General features: G+C 36.9%; 1 protein-coding gene across 1 annotated transcript in view; it reads left to right on the top strand.

Moving 5' to 3' along the window:
- The window catches only part of oxsr1b (oxidative stress responsive kinase 1b), a 121,574-nt gene that overhangs the window by 5,749 nt on the left and 91,358 nt on the right, over window positions 1-24,467 (top strand). The window contains exon 2 of the mRNA XM_088918785.1: window positions 12,425-12,537. Within this exon, the coding sequence (XP_088774911.1) occupies window positions 12,425-12,537 (113 nt within the window). The remainder of the gene's footprint in view (window positions 1-12,424; window positions 12,538-24,467) is intronic.

Below are 24,467 nucleotides of genomic sequence, written 5' to 3'. Positions count from 1 at the left end.
CTCTCGCTGAGACTGCCTTGTGCCTATAAGCCCCCAGAGAGTCGCAGTGATCGTGGAGAGCCAGAAGAGCACTGGCCAACTGATTCCTTTCTCAATTGTGCGCCGCCACTTGGGGAAACCTGGTCTCACCCAGCTGGTGTCATGATCCAGGCCTGAACCCGTGATCACTGCAGTCTCCTGCAGTCAGGCGAGCGCCTGTACCTGTTGAGCCACTCGACCCCACTAACAGTAACAGTAACCTGCCGCTGTAGCAGTGGTTGTTTGGAGGAGGTAAAAACCAGTTAAAGTTTTACCCTTCTTGAAAACAGTATTCATTCCCTCTGAACTCTTGTAATTGTTGTAATTTCTCTCTGAAGGCTTATGTTGCTCATTTTGAGTGCCATTTTAAATAGATTTGGCTCTTTGAATTTCCTTTGTCAGCATTAAGTCAGTTTAATTTTACTGTGTGCCTGTTATGTTCCTTAATTTGAATCTTACTGCAGTGGGAATATTTTCTCTGTCCTGAGGAAGTGTTTTTGGATAATGCAATGAAACACACATTTCGATGTTTTTGCTGTTGTGATCTTGGTTATTTCAGAGGTGTATCCTGAGATGTTAGCGATATTTAAATCTTGAAGGAGCACTCAGAAATCAACTGCAGATCTAAAATTAAAAATCTTTTTTTTTAGATCAACAAGAAACACAAAAGTAAGTTTTATTTCTGTAGGGTTTGTTGTCTGCCAGAACAGCTAAAACCAAATGTGTTGATTGTCTTGGCAGCAGTGCTGGGAGCACTTGCATTTGGTAGCCTAACCAGATCTGCATCTTCTTACACAGCAATGCTGCAAACTATGCTTTTGAGGTTAAAACAATCAATATTAAAATCCTTTTAATCCCATTTACAGTTCAGTGATTGATCAAAGAGATTTATCATTGAGATGGGCTATGACATATTTGATGCTTATCAGGGTCTCAGTTTTCATCTTTCAGGTCTCAAAGGTATTACTGTATGAATGAACTGTACACCTAAATAACATCTAGCTTTAGAAACAAGTGATCTTTGTTCCAGTACTAATTCATTGTGTTTGTCATACAAAATTGAAAGAAATCCCTTGGGCTTGTCAACTTTCAGAAAATCGTGAATAAATTCCTTAGTTTGATTCTCTGTACCAGACTGTGAAGATGGTTATCTCTTGCATGAAGAACCTGAGGAAAATGTACTTTGTAAAGCACAGATTAAAAGGTGAGATTTGAACATGTATTTTATTCACTGTTGTTCTTGAGGAATGTTGGTGTGAAGTTGCAGCTGTTTTTTTTATTTCCTAGATAATAAATAAATTTATTAAATTAATTAAATAAATTACAGTAACTGTACAGTGTTAAGCAGATATCATTGCAGTATACACCTTAATAAAACACAGTTGACAGAACAATTTCCATTACTAAACTTGACTTCAAAGCAAATATACTTTTGTTGGTGACCCCCATGACTGTCTGATGTATTCTAGCCTCTGACAGATAGGAGTGTGTAACTACTGCCATGGGTGCGAATGCAGTCAGGTCAGTTCTGCATTAAGATAAATGGAGTGTTCAGTAGCAAATATGCTGGTGTAAGACTAAAGGTAGTAAAGCAAGAATATTAGCAGAAGAGAATTGATTTCTGCAGGAAACTGAAGCACTTAATTAAAATAATTCTGTACTAAAGACTTTTGTTAAAATAATCCCCATGTTTGTGAAAGGAATGTTGAAAATGAATTTGTTAGGTCAATTAAACCACTTTTCACAACATCGTTTACATTATATACAATATATTTCAGACATCCAAAATAAAGAGCTTGTATATTTATGATAAAAAAGGTACAGGGACAATTTTTGTTGACTGCGTTGATTCAGCAATTGTTAAAATGTCATATAATACATGGTGTGTTGTAATAGTGTCGGGTTCGAAAGGGTACTGCCTGAACACCGGCAGAGCGCTTCTTATCCTGAGCCTTAGGTGCAATAGCTGCGGATTCCCAGGCGCCGCTGAGTAGGGAGTGCAGTGGGAGGTGTGCTCCACTGTCACAGTGTGTGTGTATATATATATTCATATAATAGCGTGTTTTTGAGCTGGAAAAAACCATAATTCGTGATTTGTGAGTCTGTGAAATGGGGGGTTAACTGTATCGGTGGCCAGATCACGGTGCCCATTTTCTAGAATTTAAAGGACATTGTCTGGATTCCAGAACTGCTGTTCCTTTGCTTCACAACTGTCTCGATGTTGTTGGCCGAAGCTCTGCTGTTTCTTAACACAAATGTATGTGTGTGCACAAGTTGAGCTCATGCCAGCTTTTGCGAAGGCAAGTTCAACCTGTTTAATGTCCACCCTAGAAGCCATTACTGACCCTGAGTTGTTGCTGTCCATTTGAAGATCTGAGGCTTTAGTTTGTGTTTTGTAGTTTTCAGATGATGAAAGTGTGAAAAAAATCACCAAAGGTTGAGTATTGTATGAATTCTATGTTTTTGGCATAGACAGCTGGAAGGAGAAGTTGCCCAGCTGTGTCACCATTAAAACCTTCTGTGCTGCAGTGTGATAAAGAGGCCTTATAACTATAAACTGTTTTAGAACTTTGTTCAATGAGCTTGTTGACCACATATATGTTGGCCACAACAGTACAATCCCACAGTGAAATGAATACTCTCTCACTGGCATGAGAGACATGATATCCCTTTCCTTGGCCACATCAATCCACAAGTCTCAATCCTGTTGAAAACTGGTCAGACCGGACGCACATGGATTCAGTCCTGCACACCACTGTAACTTGTCACAAGCTTTCAGCTGAGGCTCTGAATGTTTCAAAGCTCTGTGGGATTCATGATATTAGTGTCTATTTTCTAAGTGTTTGGTGCAGGAGGCTCCTCCTTCACGAAGAACATGTGGAGGTGACTTTGCAAAAGCAAAAGGTGCCCTGTCTACCTTTTGCAAATGTAGATACAGTAAATTCCCCCTTTATAAAATAATTGGTAGGCGTGTTTAATTATTTTACACTACGTTTATGAATTGGGTGAAAACGTTATACTGACATGAAAGTTACCTTTTGACACTTGTACACATTTCAAGTCATTTCAAGAATTTATCTTTGCATCTTTGGAATCATTCCAAACATCATTACATGTAATCCTGTAGAAGAATTTCCTTTTTTCATTTTGTTGTGTCCAGTGTATGATTTGTCTGTGTTCTGATAAGAATAAATTAGTGTTTCATATAATCTGTTGGAATGCTATCTTTTGCATAAAATCCTTTTAAAGGGCAACTAAATTGGCTTATGACCATTGAAAGGAAGTGTTTATATGATATTTATAGGCATTACACAACAGGTGTACAGATGACCTTCACACAACAGGTGAAGGTCCATAGAATTTTGACACAAATTTAATAAGAAACTAAACCTACAGAGCAAGATGTGGAGAAGTAGTTCTTTACAGATCTGTACTTTCAGTTTATGTACTGTACATCATGTCACCTTTCCTCTGCATCGTTATTTTTAATGAGATCGTGAGGTGCTTGTTTGTTTTTGGGTTTAGAACTACTTTAGAAAAATAAAGGACCTCTGTTAAATTTATTCTGTTGTGGCTTAACAAGAATTTGCTTATTCACTCGTGCACTGGCTCATCTACACCCTTATTTTTTGCGTGCAGATTTAGACTTTTTGCATTTTGTGTTCCATGAGCTCATGTGAATAAGGCCTTTTTAAAGCTGCTAGCCCTACATCACTGGTGCAACTCTGCAGGTCATCTAGGGTATTGACCATCTCCAAGGATGTCTTTTTTTTTATAGGCCGTGGAGCAGTTTGTCTGGGTGTTCTCTGCTTCTCCTGTCCCTGACCTCCGAGCCTCAGAGCTTGTAATCCTCTGCCACTTCTTTCCCAGTGGCAGAAGACAGTCTTGAGGGAGGCCAGACACTTGTCGAAAGGCATTACTCCAGCTGTGACATAATTTTTCAGAGCCTCTATTAATAGTTGACATGTTGTCTTATGTGTCAAACGCACTAACATACAGATGAAGAAAAGTAATTTGCACATCTAATTAAGAATTAAAATAAATTGGAGAGCAAAGCTTAAGGTGATTTTTTTATTTTTTCCTTCAGTGCTTTGTACTTATCCTTTATCGTTCTTATGCCTTTTTTCCCTAATAAAGAATGCCTAATACAGTAAAAAGTTAAAGTGCTTTGAAGAGTGAATGGAGTTAGTCATTTACCTTTATGTTTTGTACATTTCTGAAGGTGTCTTTGATTTATTTTACAGTTTCTGATGCTTGTCTTATAACTTTCCATGCCATTTAACTAAATTATCAAGTATTTTAGTTATTAGAATGCTAATACAGTACATTTTCAACACAAAATTGTAGCATCAGGCAGTTCTTAAGTTAAAGACTGGCATCAGTTAGTTTTTCAGTTTCAGAAAAAACATGAATAGACCCTAACTCTGGACTGAACGGTTGTCCTTATCTGTGCAGAAAGTGGGAATGATGAGAACTAAACATGAGGCACTTGATTTTGCTGACGCACATACTGAGCATTCAAGGCTTAGTTATTTTGTACTGGGTTCTTTTTTCCTATGTTTTGTGTTTTTTTGGTGAATTTGGGAGAGTGGTTATTGTAATTTAGACGTGACATTTGTGTTTCTTGCTGATCCTTTTTTTTACATCCTAAATAGGCTAATCAATGGCATCTTTGAAAAGCATATACAAGAAATGTAAAAAAAAAAAGCTTCCTCTGATCTCTGGAGCTAGTATGATTTTAGTAAGATATATAAACAGAGACATAGGGACATGAATGCAAACATTGTAAATACTTAAGGAGATGACGGCACACAGTACTGTATAAAAATGACCTTTTTCAGATTATGGAGTTAAGATTAATAGAGTTATGTCTCCAAGCCCAAGTGTCAGGCATGAGGTTGGCGGCATCATGCTATGGAGATGCTTTTCATCAGAAGGGACAGGGAAGCTTCTTAGGATTATGGTGCAAAGTGCCAGCAAATCATAGTCACCAAAGAATCTAAAACTGTGTTGAAAATTTACTCAGGACAATGACCTGAAGCACAAGACTGAAGCCACACTCAAGTGGTTCTTCTTTGCAAGTTTTAGTTGTTCAGCCTCCTTCACATATAACCGTGTTCAGTTTAATCTTTACAGTTGTGAATAAAAGTTAAAGTGAAATGCATACATTACCTGTAATTGATCTATGATATTGATAGGGGGGGAATGACTTTTTCAAGGCCAGGAAATTAAGATAAACAGCACACTACTGTATTGCAGTAGTTAGGCTGTCTAAGACTGAGGGTCTATTAAATGTTACAAAAATAATACCACACTGCAGGAACTCCAAAATCCATCCAGCTATTTTCTAACCGCTTCTTTCAGTTCAGGATCCTGGGGGAGCTGTAGCCTGTCCCAGCATGGGATAGGTACAAGGCAGAAGGCAGGATACACCCTGGATGGGAGTCCATCACAGTGTTGGCAAACAAACAGAGACTCTCACAAAGCACACACTCACACCTATGGCCAGTAAGCCTACCAGCATGTCTTCAGATTGTGGGAGGACAGTGGAGCACCCAGAGGAAACCCACATTAACACAAAGAGAACATACAAACTCCCAATAGATAGCATCCCAGGTCTGGAAATGAACCCAGAGCTCCAGCACTGTAAGGCAGCACTGCGCCACCATGCTCCAATATCATTCCAGTAAAAATGAGCATGTTTTGTGCTGAATTTCACAGAGAATATTTCTTATTCTGAATATGTATGTTGAATTCTGGGTGGACTGATTAAATGCCAGCTTCCGTAAATCACATTACGGTAAATTGCACATTACCTGCCGAGATTTTTTTTTTTTGCCCTGTTAGGTGTACTGCACCACAACTACAGCATCATTGTGGTTATTACTGATGACACACTCATAACTGAGGAGAGGAAGATGGCCTGATTATTGTTCTTGCGTCTGTGAATCTCTGATCCTCTGAGATCTTTCAAGAAACGGCTGAAGTAGATTAATCAATTGAACTTGTATTGACAACATTTCAGTCAGTTCCAGTCTTTCTAAAGCTGCATTATTTTCTGCTTTGAAGCTCCTTTCCCATCAGTGCTCCATGTAGAGTTACAGATAATTAGCACCAAGAACATGAATATGATTTGCATATTAATTTGTTTTATTATTTTAACTTGTGCAATAATTTTTCTTAACAGGCAGCTTGCTTACTGCTCTTTGGGGTGGGGGGTAAACAGCTCACAAAAAAAAATAATTTTCCAGTCTTTATCAAAAAAATGTTTTGGAACAGTTGTAATGGAACAGAGCAGCCTCTGGAACATTTTTCCCCAATACAGGTTATCAGGTTATGGGAATAGAAAGTGTCAATCAATTTATTTTGTTCACACTAATGTTTGTACTGACGGTAGCAGCTTAATGTTTTCATTGTGGTTTTGGATTCTTGGCATTTAATTAAACCCCTGATTTAATCCTACATGTGATTATGCTAAGTTTTTACAAAAGAACTTTGAATCCAGGCTATCTTGGGTGGACTTGAACAGCACGTGGTCTTTGGTTTGGTTTAAATGACTTTGTTGATCCGCCTATCTTTCATGAAAGATGCTTGTTTCTCTTGGAGACGCCTTCTGTTTTCAGCCTTTGAGTCCTCCTAGGAGAAAGGTGCTATCAAGAATTGGATTTGGAATTTGCAATTATCCTGCGGTTTAAAGTTAAGATATAATTAGGGCCTGTTTCCCTTCACTGGACTGCCAGAGCACTGGAGGAGAACTCTTGTTTGAAAATCACCTTAGTGTGAATCCCTGCAGCGATTTTAAACTGACACTTGGCAGATTCGGCCATAAGAAAGGTTACAAATGATAGGAGGACATTAAGCCTGTTTGGTAGTAGTTAATTGATCTGAGGATCAAACCCAGCCATTTCTTGAAAGATACCAGGGTATCCGCTTCAACAGCATACTCTCACATCCGTGTGCATAAAGAAGTGCCTATTGTTTTCGGTTTTAAGTGCACCTCAATATAGTTTTCATCTGTGCTCCCTGTGTTGTGTATCATTCTGAAGAACAATCTGAGTAGATTTTCGTTTAGTGTTTTGAATACTTAAATCCATATACTGTTTTCTGTTCAGGACTGAAAAAGCTTTGGTTTCCTCAGCCCGTCAGTGTAAGACCTTCCCTTAATGGAAAAAAATCAAAGCACACCATATCATGTGCTTTGTGTTTATCCATGACTGATGTTTCTTGTTTAAAAACAGGTTGGTTAGGAAAGCTCTACCTTTTTTTACATCCATACTGAGAATTATTTCCATATACAGTAGGTGATCCTTTAGTTCTTACAATAGTTTCCATTACTTACAGTACGTGTAATAGAAGTCTGAATTATTGCTGTAAAAATCGTCTCAAATGATTACTGATAGTAATATATTCTTTTAAGATGTTTGGGAAAGGTCACCTCAGAATTTACGTTGGATTTCTGACCCTCACATTCATGTGCCATGAATATGTGTGCGTGCTTTCCTTGTTAGTTCCAGTTCCTTTTATATAAAATTTGTGTGTATATTATAGCTAGGGCATCTGGTTTTTGATATTTATTTTTGATGATGTGATGCCGCTTTAAAATTACTATGAGCTAATTTGGCTTATTAAGATTCAAGTTAAATTAAACAAATTAAAATAAATTAAACATATTTTCAGATCTTTCTCATGTTTCATTCCTGTAATAACCTAATTTATCCACTAGTGTGACTTTGTCCTTTTATTTTTTGCCATGTGTTGTACAGGAAGTCTTCTGAGAATTTATTTCATCATTAATTATCCATGTACTTCCTTCTAAAACACAAATTTGTAGCATTTTAATGGTTTGTAAAAATATCCACAATGCAGCTGGTGCTGCATTCTTTGTGTCCTCATTTAAGCTTAGTGGTTGCATAAAATGCAGTAATTAGTTTAAAGGGAGGAATGTTAAACACAGAAAAGCAGAAGGCCTAATTAAAATATCCTCTAGTGGCTTTAGTGACTTTTACGGAGTCCATAAAGGTTTTTGAACAACCTTTACAGTTTTTAGTGTTAACTCAATGTCTGTATTTCACAATGCAAAAGTAAGGTGTTTTGTCTTCGCTCAAGATGAGCTGCAGAATGGTTTGCATTACAGTATAGAATGTACTTAAAATATCTGTTATGGCCAGTTATTTTGTATAAAATGTTAATTTAATTGAAAAGTAATTGAATGGCAGACCTTTTTGTTAAAAAGGACAGTTTTCTATTTATTTACTCATACATTTTAATTTATACATTAGTTTTTTATTTTGATACTGAATTTAAACATTCACTTTGAAAATCTAAATGTTCTCTTAGTGGGGAAAAAATACTACTATAAAAATAAAAGTGAAATTGCTTATCTGTTGCAGTAATTAATAATGTTAGAAATGACAGACACAGTTCTGTAACTGTACAGCATTTTTAATAAATTGTGCTCAGTTTGCCCCATCAAAGGAAGACAATGTTTGTTTTTATTTAAGCAAAAATCAGGAAAAAGATTAAATCAGAATCAAAGATTCAATCAAATGAGAAGTTTAAGACCAAAAATGACAGCATTATATCTTTAGCTGTGGGTAAAATGTGCACTGTCAGGTAATAGATTCGAGTCTGAGTTTGGGTTAGATTCTCTGTAGGGAGGAAAAAAAGATTCAGATCCACGATTAAAGATAATATGAGATATAATGAAAGGTTAATCCTTAAAGCATTTCCTTTCGGTCTCCAGCCAAACAGATTAACACGCTACACTGCACTACTTACAGTGTTACAGTTGACATTATACTTCACTGTAATTATCCTTACAGGACATTATGGACTGATTCCATCTGCAATCTGCTTCATCTCTGTGGTCAGTAGAAATTATTAGTGCATTAGAGTGCAACATTACTGAAACAGATCTGAGAGGGATGAAAAAGTCCGGTATCTTGAGAGATCGGGTGGGAATTTTGGGGTAACCCAGGCCTGCTTTTGATTACTTAGCTGCTTTGGAAGAAAAAGTGTATTTTTCAGTTCATTTAAAATGAAATGCTGCTTACTGATATGATTAAGTGTGACAATTGGCTTCATAAACAGGCACAATGCCCTTTAAACATCTGCCTTAACTGTAAGTGTTATTTTTGGATTGAAGTTTGCAGTATAGTATGCGGTGTCTAGAATGTTTTGTTGTCAGAGGTTTACTTTGTGACATTAATCATTTTTTTGAACCTGTAAGATTAGGGTTGCTCAGAATATTGCCAGTCTTTGGTTATTTCTATTTTTTTTTTTTGCTGTGTTTAGTGGAAATGGTTTTTCTGTACTGGTAAACTGCCTATTATTGGTTATGATTATTCATTATCTTTTCTCCTTTTGCTGTACTTGTATCTTGACTTACACTGGTACACAGACTAGACTATTAGTTTGTTTCTGGTTCTATAGCTGTTTTATGGAATTAGTTTTTTCTTTGAAAGAAAATAACAAACATTATGGATGATGGAGAGAAGTCATGTTTTATTGATTAATAGTAAGAAAATGTTGATTGACATGGCTGTTTCATAGCAATATAATGTCAATTAAATTCCAACATAGATTAAGGGTAGTAAAAGATAAAATGGAGGAAATGGATAAACTCAGATAATGGTGGCCTGAAAACAGAATCTTCTTTGTTTATAAGAGGCATCTTCCTTCTTGGAAGAGGTAAAGGTTCATTCCATGCTTAAAGGTAAAGAAAAGAACCGACACGTTTTGGCTGTGGAATCTTCTTCAAGTGTGAGGGAGAGAGAAAAAGTAACAAATCAATAAGTCCTGCTGTAAGAGAACAAAAGACAGAGTAATATGGAGATGCTGGGACCAGGGGGTACAGGGGCATGTAGCAGGTGAGAATGAGAATCTTCCCTTTTGGTCTTTTCATTCAAGCACTCTGCAGCAGAATGCTTCGCGCAGGAATCCTGACCCATTTCTCCCTCCGCTGCCCACAGAGAGAGGATCTGAGGGCAGGCTCTGAACCCCCGCAGTCAGACAGCCTCCCTGTCTGCGTGTGTCAGCTTCGATCACGGCCCGCAGCAGCTCACAGCTCACAGCTCACAGGCGGAGGATCTGCCTTTCCTCTCTCTCTCTTTTGCACAGGCAGTCATGGAGCAGCAAGCCAGCGCATCACTATTGTACGGCAGAAATGCCAGCCTAGCTGAGCCACTGAAATGTTACCCCAAAGAGCTGTGAGCCAGCTGATGTAGCTGTTCTTCTGCAGTGAAGTATCTTCTCATGGCAAAGCTCACCTCCCGTTAAATGTTACTTACTAAACCTAAGTACTCTGTGAGATTTGATTTTTTTTTTTTTAGCCCTGCAGAATAATTGTCTTCCTGCCTCACTGATCTGAAACAGCTCAGTTCCAGAGGGGTTTTGGTTACCCAGGGAGAGGTTCAGGAAGGTCACGGACAAACAGCAAGTTAGTGACTGCAGTCGGTGCCTGACTCGAGCTCTGTTCTGGCCATTTGCCCTGACCACTGGGGCCACACGGCCTCTGTGTGTCTGTGTGTCTGCTGAGCTGCAGGGGTTTTTCTCAGAGGAGTTTGGGGAAACTCTGTAGTCCTATAATGCAGCCCTGTCTTCAGCATTTGCCCACATTTGTTTTCTTTCTAAATATTCTTTTAAGAAAATAAAACAAGCCTAAATATAAAGATGTTTTTAAAAAGCTTGTGAAGGCAGTGTACTGTTGGAATACAAAATGTGCCTTTTTTTCTAACACATGGGTAATAGTAGTTCCCTGAAATCTTTTGGTTCCAATTGACAACAGTACTCCACAGACCTGTATTCCACAGACATGTATTCCTGGCAAAGTAGAATTTGGCCTTTGGGGGAAAAAAACAACTTATAATAAATGGAATAAGTCTGTTAAGAAGTAATTCTGAAACCCTTTTGTTACTTGTAATATTATTAGTAGTTCAGCATATCTATTCTTTGCTCATGCCTTAAGCTGAGAGTGCATTGTCTAATTAGTGGTTTGTGAGAAAAGAAAAGCAGGTGGACAACACGCCACCATGTACAGTATAATGAAAAGAGCAGGCGCAGAATTCTTTAGTGCCAAAAACAGGGGGTACCTGATGGGGGGGGGGGGAGAAAAAGTGAAGTGCAACAGACATTTATTTTGCTGTCTTGCCAATTTATTATAATGGATCAGATCTTTGCAGTTATATAGCCCTTTCTATCTCAGAGCATCTCAGAGTGCCATGCATATAGGAATGGTCTATGAAGAACTATCCAGCTTATGAAAAGTGCTATGGGATCTTTAAGGAACACGTCATCAGACCTTAAGTTAGGTCTCATGTGAAGGGTGGCGTCTGTCGCCATACTGTGGCATTAGCAAGTCATTTCTTGTCCAGACACAAGTTTCATCTACTGGTCCACTAACGCCACCATTTACTGCTGCAATTTGATTTTAGTTAGATGTCTGCCATCCCAGTATAAAGCCAGAATTAGCCTTGCTTAGCTTCTGAGATCTGATGATGGGTAAAAAATAGTACTTCAGCACTGTAGCCTTTAATGTTATTTGTAAGATTTTTTTTTAAGCCTTGCACTTTCTTCACATCCAAAGCAATTCTGAAATGAGCATAATGTTTACAAATGTGTGGGTGGGCTGCCATTTGGCTCATCAAGCTGGTTTGACTTTTGCCAGCTGATTAAAATGATAATCTCATGTGAGTGTTTCTCGAAAGAAGCCAGGGTATCAGCTTCAATAACATGGCTGGGTAGCTTGCTTCAGACTCCCACAACCCTTTGTGTCATGAAGTGCCTCCTGTTCTAAGTTTTAAATGCCCTCCCCTGTAGTGTACATCCTCTCTTTCAGGGTTATTCTGTGCTTTGCCTTGAGTGATGAGAGAAAATGTCCAGATTCCAACAAATCCAGTTATGTTAAAGTCTGCATTGGGATGTTGGTGAACAATTTATAAATGTAAAAAGGGGTTTAGTATCAGTGCTGACGTGATTGTGCTGTTCAGTATTGTAGAAAAAAGCTTTTAAGTATTTTTAATAGAAAGTATTTTTCTTAAATCCATGCATTTAAGTTTAAGTGAATGTATCATTTAGCTGCAGCAAAATTTGCTTCCAAATCACTGGGTTGTTCAGGGTTGCAATAACCCTTTTTTATAAATGGAGTAGTTTTTAGGTTATTTAGGTTATTTTATTTTAATTTTTTTACCTTTCAGCAACAAAGTTTTTGCTGAAATGTGCTTTTTCCTTTTCAGCTGATTGCTACAAGGACTGTTTGCTTTATCAGGACTGTCGCGGAGATGCGGAAAATGGTGCCGACAGACAGTGTCTCTGTGCAGTCTTGCAATCCCTGCTGGTCACTCTGCGTTTATTGATGGGACACGGAGAGCAGTGCGGCAGCCTCACCGCTCTGTTGCGTCTGTTTCAGGGAGCGGAGCCACGGCGGTGGTGCAGGCAGCTTACTGCGTGCCCAGGAAGGAGAAGGTGGCCATCAAGCGGATCAACCTGGAGAAATGCCAGACCAGCATGGATGAGCTCCTGGTAATGTACTGTCTTAAATAAACAAGCACACTGGCTTAACACACTTACAAATACTTAAGATTTAAAGTAAACACCACAGTAGTTGGTTAACAGTGAGCAGTAAGAATTTGCCAAAGATAATAATGAATAATAATAATTGTAATTATAATAATAATAATTCTGGACACTCCACTCAAAGTGCTTTACAGGTAATGGGGACTCCCCTCCACCACCACCACCAATGTGCAGCCCCACCTGGATGATGTGACAGCAGCCATAGTGCGCCAGAACACTCACCACACATCAGCTATCAGTGGGGAGGAGAGCAGAGTACTGAAGCCAATTCATAGAGGGGGATTATTAGGAGGCCATGATTGACAAGGGCCAGTGAGAAATTTGGCCAGGACGCCGGGGTTACACCCCTACTCTTTTCGAGAAATGCCCTGGGATTTTTAATGACCACAGAGAGTCAGGACCTTGGTTTTTTTACGTCTCATCCGAAGGACGGCACCTGTTTACAATATAGTGTCCCTGTCACTATACTGGGGCATTAGGACCCACATGGACCGCAGGGTGAGCACCCCCTGCTGGCCCCACTAACACCTCTTCCATCTAACATCTTGAAATCAAAGATGTCCAATGGACATGTTTGTTTTTCCTTTCTCTTCTTCTGTTTAAAAACAAATGGTTGAAACATTTAACAGTGTCAAGTACTCTTATTTTTGTAAAAACTGTATTCAGAACAACCCTTGTTTTCAAGTTTTAGGATGTTTTTTTTTAATTTAGCTTCTGCTTTTTACCAAGATTTTCCAAAATCGGACGGGTATCTTTTTTTTCTTTTGTGAAAAAACACCTTTGTGAAATCAGTGGTTTCAGTGGTTTCTGATTACACATTTAGATTAACTCTAAATGTGTAAGCAGAAGACAATGAATCATCCCCATGTGAGCGGTTTCCATTTGAATGGTTTAATAAAATTAGTTGATATTTATGCTTGGGTATAGAGCTTTTGGAAACGTTTTGTAATATTGTGTATTACCATAATTAGAATTTTAAGTATTTCACATTTACCTGAATCTCACTACGTATATCATGGGTGAGAGACATCAATAAACGTCTTCCAGAGTTGTTTGAATGCTGTCTGAAACTAGGTAGTGCATGATGGGTAATGTGCACAAGAATGTGAGAGGCTGACTTGGAAAGGTGCACAATCAGATTTATCCTGCTATAAATTAAAGAGAAATGTAGAATGCTGCCTAGTTCAGTAGCTTTATTTTTTTAGATTTCTGATTTCTGGACAGCTGGTTGATTAACTAGAAGGCTTGCCAAGGTTGTCTTGAGCTGTGTTAGTATATGGAAACCTGTTTTGTAATCGGTAACCCAATCTTGATGGTGATCTGCCAAACTGTATCGGAGATACTGACCATAAAGCTGCTGGAAAATTGATTCATTTAGGGTTGTCAAGTCCAATACTTTACCATAACTAGTTGCATTGAATTTAGTTTGGTGAGCTCATACAATTAGAAGACATGTAATGCAAATATACAACATAAAGCCAAGATCGTGCTGATCAAGGTGACATGGTTTTTGCTCTTTGTGCTCTGTGGATTTGTTTACCAAGTTCTTTATGTATGCTTAAGTACAATAGACTGAGTTTATTGCAATGTGCTTTATCAAACTATGTGCAGAGGTTACCAGTGTAGCCTTAGAACCTGAATTCCGTTTATCTTGAGAGAACACTGGAATTATGAAGGTAGCAACAGCAGCTGTCCTGATGTTGTGATGGTGCATCTGTCCTTTATCTGTAGCTATGTATTCACTCATCTGGGAAATTACCTAACTCTGGACTGAATGGTTGTCCTCACCTATGCAGGAAGTGGGAGTGATAACGACTAAGCATGAGGTACTTTGCTGGGACATGTTCTGAGAACTCAAAACTCAGTCAAAATTTGGATCTGTCAAGGATGTGGAGCCATTACCACTCGGGTGGAAATCAGCCCAGCTGAACAACTTGAATGTGGTAACATTCTTGTTCTGTAAAACACTGCCTCTGGGAGAGAATAAACTTGTGTTCATTGTTGTATATTTGTTTTGTTTGCTATGTAGCATCTTTTTTTGTCCTTAGTTGCCATCCGTGTGTGCTTGAGGAGATGCTTCGTTCTGCTGATCATTCCAGAAGGAAAAGCTTTAATACTTTCCAAAACAATTTGACAGCAAAATGCAGTAAGGAATTAGTTTAGCATCATGTCATGAAGGAAATTGCCAAAACATCACTGAGACAGTGTGCCCTGAAGCCTGTGTAACACTGAAACGCTTCCAAATTTATTTCCTGATCTTCACCATTGAAAATTCCTTCAGAGGTCTTGGCACATAATTTTTTGTGTTACCTAAATTCCAAAACTATGTATGAGCAAGATAGTGCTGCTATTGAACATCCTTGTACAGCTCCACTTAATGTCTGAAGATCTCCTGCTGTTCAGTTATTTTAATGAATGCAATCTTCTTTTTTCATCTAGCCTTAGTGTCAATCACTTTGGTCTGGCTGTATTGCGGAGTAATTCTGATTAATAGGTATGCCTGAAAAGAGAGAGAGCACAAATGAAGTTAATTGCTTCAGTGCAGTGAAAATGGTAATGATTCTGCACCCCGAAATGTTTAAGGATTTTAAACAGCCTAAATAGTATTTCATTAATTACGCAAGGATTTATTAGAGAAAATAATTTGAATTTTATGTGGTGTGGTTTCTATTTGGAATATAAAAACTCTTACTGTATGTTAATAGTGGGCAGACTCTTTGAGCCACAAATAGTCTTTAATGCTAGTGTGGGGATTTGGGTTGATATTAAGGCTTTGTGATAGTTTGGTTTAGGGTAGTACTTAGAAATGTGTGTATGTACAAGTAAGCACTTACTGGAGAGTCTATTCAGCAAGTAAACAAATTAAAACTGTGCAGTCATGTAACAGCAGTACTTAAGGCGTTCCTTGGATCTTCCTAGCACTACTAGAAAACTTGTTAGCAGTTCACCTCCCACAACAAATTAGATGAGCATTTTAGCCTTCAGAAAAATCCAGTTTAACTCATCTTGTGTTAGGTTGTTATTCATAATATTGTAATCCATTCCAGGACTGTATGTGTTAGTATGGCCCTTACTTGTTCAGTTGCTACAAAACTCTGATACATTTGTCTGATACATAAGTGATTTGCTTATGCATTCCTTTAATTCATTCTTCTCCTATTTTTTAGCTTTTCATTCTTAAAAATATTTGTCAAGATTTGAGTGTTCGGACTTTATCAAAACTGTAAAGCTGTAAAACTCAAAATTACAGCTCTTTTATTAAAAGTTCTTGTAAAAGTTATAGAGAATCCTTAGCCAAAATAGTTACTGTGCCATTCATCATCTTAGGTCAGTCAAGCAGCTTTGTCTTCATGATCCAAGGTTGCAACACTGACATTATTGACTTGAGCACAGCATTTTCTGTGAACTGACCCATGCATAAATGTCTTAATTGAAGGATACTGCACAATTGCAAAGCCAAACCCTAAACCTAAAACACCTCAAGCTATTTTTAGCTCTGTAACTTTCAAAATATTTTCTTTAATGGAATGTCTGGGCATTTTTCAGAAATGAGTAACTGTTTTACCACATCTTGGAGTGTGGGAAATTTAGAACTCAAGGAATCGAGACCCACAGATATACAGAATGTTAAAGACTTCCTTCTCCCAATTAAAGTGCTTTTTTACATATTTTTTCATGTTGTATAAACGGCATGACACATTCTTTAGGGAATGTGAATATATTAATTATTTCATTAACAGCACTTTTTCAATATCTAACCTTCATGATTCCTTGTTAGGTTTAAAGGAGTTTAAAGTGCATTGGTTAGTGATGTATGCAGGTATCAACATGGATAGTGTGATTTAGGTTTGATGCTATTTTGGTGAAAGTATTATGCTTTTCCAGACTGTGCTGGACAGCAGTGCTGACATTAGGCAATGTGGCTTCTACTGCAGGGGAGCACAGTACACCTATGTAGAGTTTATTAACAGAATTATTTTGCTGAACTGCTCGAATGTCAGGGAAAATGACATGTCATGTAAACAATTGTAAGTCTCTTCAGTTATTACATTACTCCTATGGCACACAAACTTGTCTTGTCCCACTTTTTTCTTATTGTCTCCATTACAGATATTTAGTAAAACAATGTTTTCTTGTTATTTTTATCTGTAACGATTTTTTAGATGAATTGAGGAGTTCATTTTCTAGTAGCATGATCACATTTTTTAATTGTTACAGTAGGCTAAGTGTAATTCTCGGTTTATTTTTCCTGTGTTATTTGCAATGCAAACAATTTGGGCAAGAAAAAAGTCTCTTAATACTTTTTAAGAGCACATCCCTAGAAAAATGTAAAGGAGATGAAAATTAACATTGTAAAAGCTGAGGCTTCATTCTTCAATATTTGCTACTGTCACTCATTTTTTATAATCTTTTGTTGTACTATTTTTTAAATTACAATTACCCATTACTGACGGTTATTTTCTTGTCCTCACCTAATTTACAATGGCCAAATATCTGGAAAAGCCATGTTTTTAGTGTCTTGTATGACCACAGTGATGCTTGAAACCACGCCTCTGACCAACCTAGCTTGAGTCAGGCATTTTTTAACATGACAAACGGCAGAGCCCTGTACTGAGGCAGAGTGCCCTAACTGATGGCATGGCTTGCCTCTGAGTGCTTGAGAGGTGACAGGTCGCTGAAAGCTGGGAGAGCCCTGGCAAACTTATCCCAACCTCTGTGTCACTTGTCCACGTGACAAGTGACATGACCCAGGCTCGAACCTGACTTTACTAGTTCAGCCTCTTGGGAGGCCCTAAGAATACAATATTTTAATTGTGTCCTGTAGTGATTTATATGCAGGAAGGGACCCACTTAATACATCAGTGAAGCATAGAACCCACCCATGACAACTATTATGCAGTAGCTGCCCAACAGCACAGCAGATCAGGTGGAGAACTGCTCTATCGATTGAGCTCATGTGCAAATTTAGGAAAGGCAGATTGTACAAGCCCAGAGGGCAACGCAGCCAGGACGCTGGGGTTAACACTCTTGCAGCATAACCACATAATAACTACAGTCCAACTCGCGTACATCTCTGCAGGCAAACTGCCTTTTTTTGGAATCCTTTGAGAGGAAAAGCACTATAGAAATCCAAGGAATTGCTATGATTATTTTAGGCTGAATGTATTCTGCTGACGTATAACAGTTTGGAAATTAGAAGTGAATTCGAAGTCTTGGGTTCTTAGATTACTAGAGTGATCTAGTGAGTTAACTGAGTTTCAGAGAGCAGGAAAAGTAACTATTATTAGATCAGCACCTGGGAGTTGTCCAGGCATTTGTCTTAAAAAAAAAAGTCATTTGAACTTTGATAGGTGGTAAAATATAAATGTGATTATTTTTTCTCTTGTTTCAAGTGATTGAAAATGTGCAGTCATTATCTGACACTCAAACTTCTTCCAACATCTCTCATCAATAACAGCCTATGATTTAGTTTCTCAGAGCACTGGGAAGCCTGGAACGGTACTTCTTGAAGTGAAGTCATCGTAAATATAAACGCTAGCCTGTAATCGAAACCTCATCCTGCTATTAATAGAATCAGTAATTAAAGTTTAAAAAAGTCCAGTAGCTGCTTTTCTTAACGATTGTATCTGCCTTACAGTTCATGGCACCTTCTACTTAGAGAGTATTGGCTTGTCCTTCAACATTCACGAATAGGGGAAATTAAGCTGTTGTGAGGCAGCCTCTTGTGGCACAGTTCTTTAAGTGTTAAAGTAAGGTCAAGTACAAGAAATGTGCCATGTACTTATGTCGTTCAGTACATGCTGCATGTGGGCTGTTTAATGGTAGTGTGCTTGTCAGCGGTAAATCAATATTGTTTTTTCCAGGTTGATGCAGATATTTTCAAAATCAGGCAGCTGATAGTCATTGATATCTACTTCAACATAACTCATTTTGTTAAATGGTATAAGAACACTGGAAACTTGTAACATATCTAATTACATAAATCTTTGATGCAATGCTATTGTTATTATATAATTGATATAAAATTATTAATACTCAAATGTCAGATTAAGCATTTGTCACCAGTACTTTCTAGTACATACAAATAATTAGGTCAATTTCCAACAATTTTGCAGGTTTACAGCTTTTTCCTTTCTGATTTGTTTATATTCTAACTAAAGAGAGGGGTGATGGCTCTCCTAGTGGACCCGAGCCGTTTCAGTTGACCCTTTTCAGTTCTGAAGCTAACTTTTGCAGAACAGGTGTTGTGTTTTGCTGTTTCAGGGACAGTTTCAGAAGAGAAATCAATTGCTTTGCTTTTGCTTTGCTGACCTTCTGCCATCTGTAAGAATTAAAAAAATAACCATAAAATGCTTGGTAAACAGCACCTCATTGCTATCCACACCCTTATTTAAACCCTTTATTTTGGTGCTTTTGCTTTACTTTTAAAATGTAGTCTTGCTAATACATGGGAATATTGTTTTATTAAAATGTTTTTAAAGGTGTGCCAATTAATTATAGAAGTTATCCATTATGTAACTTAATGAGCACGCATATTAAATGATCTAACCATATCTGCCATCCAGCATTTAAATAAGGATTTACTTATGTTGCCTATTACATTCACATTTGCCCACCACTTCTTATACTTTTATCTTAAATTAATGTCTTACAATGTATTGTTTAGTAGAATAACAAAAAGGTTAATGATTGAAATTGCAAATAAGCCACCATCAGCCTTGTAGTTTTATTCAGTTTCTGAGTTACTTGATCATAGTTCATACAGTAACTTCCCAGCAGGCATAAAAAGGTTTATTGGCTTTGTGAAGTAATTTAGAAATGTCAGTTTTATGCTGAATCTGTGATTTTAAATTTGAATAAAATAGTGATAAAAGAGAAATGATAATGAATTATGACGCAGGTGTTAGTGTATGTACTTCAGGGTGGAGACTGGGTACTCTAAAGCCACATTTGTTTTATTCATGATTAAACTTGACGTCTTGTACAAAAGAAAGCTTATCCAATAATTAATAGTTTTTTGTAATAACAATATATTAAGTTTGTATTTGAGAACTTAATTATTTTCTTCCTTTTATGAATCCAAGTCTGGCTAGTGTGGTATTTTTTTACACGCTGTTTTGAAGCAGATAGAATTGTGCTATATATTGTAGGATTATGCAAATGAGTCTTTAGTTTGATTTAGTCTGTAAGTTAATGTCACTCTGTATTCCTCTTGTCTTAAGGGGATGCTTGTAAAAATTAAATTAACGCTTTGTTAAGGTGGGAGGTAATCGGTAGAACATCATCTGCCGCTTAGGGAGATGGCTATAAAAAGGATGCAATTTTTCGCAAAACTGTTTTACAGCTCCTTTGTTCAGTATGCAATCTTGATTTTATATTGCATCTTTTGATGTTAAATATTTCAGATCACTTCAGAGATACAAATAGGTAAAAAAGCCAACTTAATTAATTCAGAGATTTAATGGTTCGAACAAGAATTTTGCATTTGATTTTAAAATCCACTGGAAGTGAGTGCAGTGATGGTATTGTAGGATTTCCTTCCGTTTAACATTTTAATCATTTTGGTTCTTAGAAGGAAGAATTTACTATGCCACACTGAGCCAAATTGCCACACTGAACTGAAGGAATGAATTCTGTCATTAGGCAGATTGGGAGATTATTCATTTGTTTTAGTTGTAAGAGTCAACATGTATTGACAATAGAGTCATTAGATGATTCACATTTATTATTTGTTCATTAATAAATTATTTTATTAGATGGTGAGGGAATCTCTTAGAAGAGCCACAGAAGGGGAAAAAATCAGCATTCGTCAGAGAATTAAGCAATTAAGAAAGATTTCCATTGCTCATGTATTTACTCAGGAGCAATTAACTAATTGAATCACGCCATTTGTGCATTAAAAAAGAATCAATTCTGTGGATTAATGCTGCATTTTAAGCAGTTCTACTCCTATCCTACAAAGTGGCTTTCATGTTATACCTCACTGGTATATTCCACTTAATTTATGCATTGGAATTTCTATTCCAAACAGATGAAATGGGCATTTTTTATCCTTTCAGGGCAGTTGATTGTAACTCGTCTCTGTGCTTGCACCCCACCACCCCCAACCCCCCATTAAGTTCATTGTATATCTTTCCAATTCATTCCTTGCCACCTAGAGCTCAGCCTGATCCATCTCGGTTATTGAATGAGAACATTGATGCCATTGTTTAAAAGCCAGCTAGAAAATGTGACTATTTTTTTTTCCCCTCAAACAAAAGATTTTTAAACAAGCTGGATTCAACACGGGTTATAGCTTCTAGATTTTGTTTTTTGTTCATTCTTTGTTGCACTGGATTTCTTCAGTGTTCTTGTACTTCCAGGTTTAATCTGACAGTTATCATTCTTATTCTTTGAAAGTAGTGACCATTTTCAGAACACATGTATAGGTACTTTACCTTTGGATCTTGTTACACAGTCATACAATATTTCCATGTAGAAACAGAGACTAATAACAATGAAAAGTAGAGCAAATACAACATTTTGACTGTTCATTCAGGAACTGCTTTCTTAATCATTAAAAGCCTAAAAGTTTATTTCTACTTTATAGCATGAAATTAACCCCTATTTGTTCCTTTGCAGCTCACACACTGATGTGGTTCCCCACTTGTACCTCATGTTAAGAATAAAAAGCACCTTAATTCAGTACTGCTGTGTAAGCAGTGCTAAAATTTTGTCAGTGTATACATAAAATTTATTTTATGCAATTCCCCTAAAGAAATTTTATTTTTAATTCTTAAAATTGTATATAATTTTCTTAAATTTTTATTTAGGAATACAGGCATTTGTTTTCATTTTTACCTGTGCTTTTTATTGATGGATTCCAATAATCTGTTCTGGCATTTAGTTACTTTCAAATTAATTTACTATTAATAATATATTCCGCATGATCTTAAATTATGTCCGTTAGTCTGTTTTGATTTACATGTTACATGCATGTTACAAATGAGTGGAGGCCAGTTGGCCCATGTACTGTAGCCTGTTTAGTTTTGAACACTGAGCCATTTTGTATTTCCAAAGCAGGACTACAAATGTGCTGTTCCCTTCAGATTTGTTCTTATCCCCAATAAAATACAAACATAAAACGTTAGAAAGTTGGGTTGCTGCAGATTTATTTATAAAAATCTTATCGTTATGCTATAAAACATAACAGCATTGCGTAGCGCAAAATAATGCTTGTTACAAATTGAATTCCAGAAATCAGGAGGTTTGCATAAACAATACTTCAACAAAAAACAGGTTTAAATAATATTCTGCTCTTTTGAAATGCAATGAAATTAACTTCAAGCTGGGTTGCAAGAAAAATGTCTCTTTTGAGGGTGAACCAGAAAATGAGGTGGCTGAAACTTGCCAAATATCATTTGGATGATTGTTGAAACAGTGTTTTATGGTCAGTTGAAATGAAAATTGAACTTTTTGGACTTGCTCATCAGTATTATCTTTGGGGTAAAAATGATAAAACTCACATTGAGATAAACATCTCACAAAATTTTGTGGGAGAGTCTACTATATTTTGGGATAAGATAGTGCTGGCTCCCTTGTCAAAATAGAGGAGATCATGAACTCTAGCACATACCAGGACATTTTGGCCAGACACCTGGCTCCTTCTGCCAAAGCTTGGCTGAAATGGACATTCCTGTATGACAATGATTGAAAGCATACATCCAAATTGACAAAGGAATGGTTAATTGCACAATAAATACATGATCTTGACTGGCTATCTCAATCTCCAGAATCCAATCCTGTTGAACATTTGTGATTCTAAGTCAAGTTCACTAATGGAAACAAAAGGGTCTTGTAGCACTTAGAACACAGAGGAATTCTCATAAATTTCACTTCTGAACATACCAGAACCTCATAGCACATTACAGTGTGATCCCTGCCAGTGGAGAATGTACAAAATAATAATTGCAGGAGTGTGAATAAATGTAACCATTGTGTTTTCTATACCAAAGATATTTATGAGAAATGTGACTTATGTGGAGTGCGCAATGCTCCAAAGATGACTGTATAATATTTTTTTAGAAATTAAAAATGGCAAAGTAACTCATTTTCATTTGATATTTATTGTTTTTGTTTCATTGGGGTATTATTATTACATTTGGAGTGCATAGTATATACTGTTTGCATCCTATAATACAGCCTCAGGAATGTATTGCTCTCTGTTACTGTCCATTTAGCATATTTATACGAGTTTCTGTTTTCTTTGAGATTGTTCCATTAAGGACATTCAGCAGCTGTGTAGTAGAGTTCAGTTCAGGGGACTGACAAAACTAGATTATTGTTACTTTTTCTCGTTTAAGTAATTTAGGTTTAATCTGATAATGTATTTAGGTCGATATCATACGGAAAGTTGTTTCTAATGCATTGTGTGGTGCTGAGCCTTTAGTTGTAAATCTATATACAGTATTCATTAGCAGGACAAACATCTGCTTCAGTACTTTTATTTACTGTCGGCATTGCACCTTTCTTCCAAATATGGTTTACTCTTGGCACCGAAAAAAAATAGCATTGTTTGATTTTTCTGTGCATTTTAGCAATCTTCTCATTCATTGTGCATTTTATAAATCTACCAAATCTTTTCCTCTTGGAGGTGGGAGGGAAAGTTTTCAGGATACAACTCTCCAACTAAGATTGACTTGATGAAGATGTACTGTACCTTTGTTACATTTGATCTTTACAGGTGGGATTGGCATGGAATTGAAAGATGAGGGCCAGCTAAGAAAAAATTACTCTCTGTCTTCTCAGTAATCGGGTTGTCTTTTCTTTTGTTCGATGGTGTTTTATATAAACCAGTTTATTTTTTAGAGAATATTTTTAAAAGAGCTGGAAAAGATGTTGAAGGCATGGCTAGCCTTCAGTTTTTCCCTATTTAACGGTCTTTGAGTGCAGTATAAGAGGTATTGCACAATTAATTAATATCCTAAATATTAGAAATGTGTAAAACTTATATTGACCATCTTATTTCCACTACTTAGCACCCTGGAGAGCAGTTTTAAGCGTAGTTGTGGTATATTATCACAGTGGCTTGTACTGACAGAAAAAACAATGCACTACCACCCAAAAGCCTAATGTAGATATTTAGTCTTTTATATAAACACGTCTTCAGACAGGTGCAACCAGTTACCCAGTAACTATAGTAATACTAATACTGGAAAATTATAGAACAGTTGAAAGCATTTTCTTAGCTGTACTGTACAAAGCTACATGGATGAATACTGTGATTCTGGGAAGCTGTTATATCACATTAGCTTTTGAAATAATTTAGAAAGATGACAAAACACCATCAACAATGTATTTGAACTAATTCCAAATCATTAAAACATTTGGAGAAATAATTGATTTTGCTAATACCTAAAGCAAAGAAAGCAGTTCAGAAATTTGAAATGAAATCCACAAGTTCTGTATTTGAAATTTTATTGCATATTTTTCTTCCTTTTACCCATAGTAACTCATTTCCAAGTTTAGCACAGATAACAGTTCCATAATATTTGAAACACAAGAAAAATGTGAAATGAGGAAAATGTTCAGCCCAACTAGAGGTTGCTTAGTAATTAAGTGGTTTCAATGTTATTAAGCCACTTCTTCAAGACTTGACAACATGGCTGGGTAGCTTGTTTCATAATGCCACAACCCTTTTGTGTAAAAGTGTGCCTTTGTTCTTAGTGTTAAATGAACTTTCACATAGTTTCCATGTGTGTTTGGTTTTTCACTGTTGATTCTGAAGAGGTCTAATGGGTTAATATTAGAAATGCCTTTAGGGATTTTGAATTCTTGAATCGGGTTCCCTTAAAGTCTTCTAAGTTCAAGTTCTTTTAGCCTGTGTCTATAAAACA

The sequence above is a fragment of the Atractosteus spatula genome, chromosome 6 (genome assembly GCF_055471065.1).
Source record: "Atractosteus spatula isolate fAtrSpa1 chromosome 6, fAtrSpa1.hap1, whole genome shotgun sequence".
In the NCBI taxonomy this organism is placed as follows: domain Eukaryota; kingdom Metazoa; phylum Chordata; class Actinopteri; order Semionotiformes; family Lepisosteidae; genus Atractosteus; species Atractosteus spatula.
Note: the sequence above shows the minus strand (reverse complement) of the source record. Positions and strands in the feature narration are given on the sequence as shown.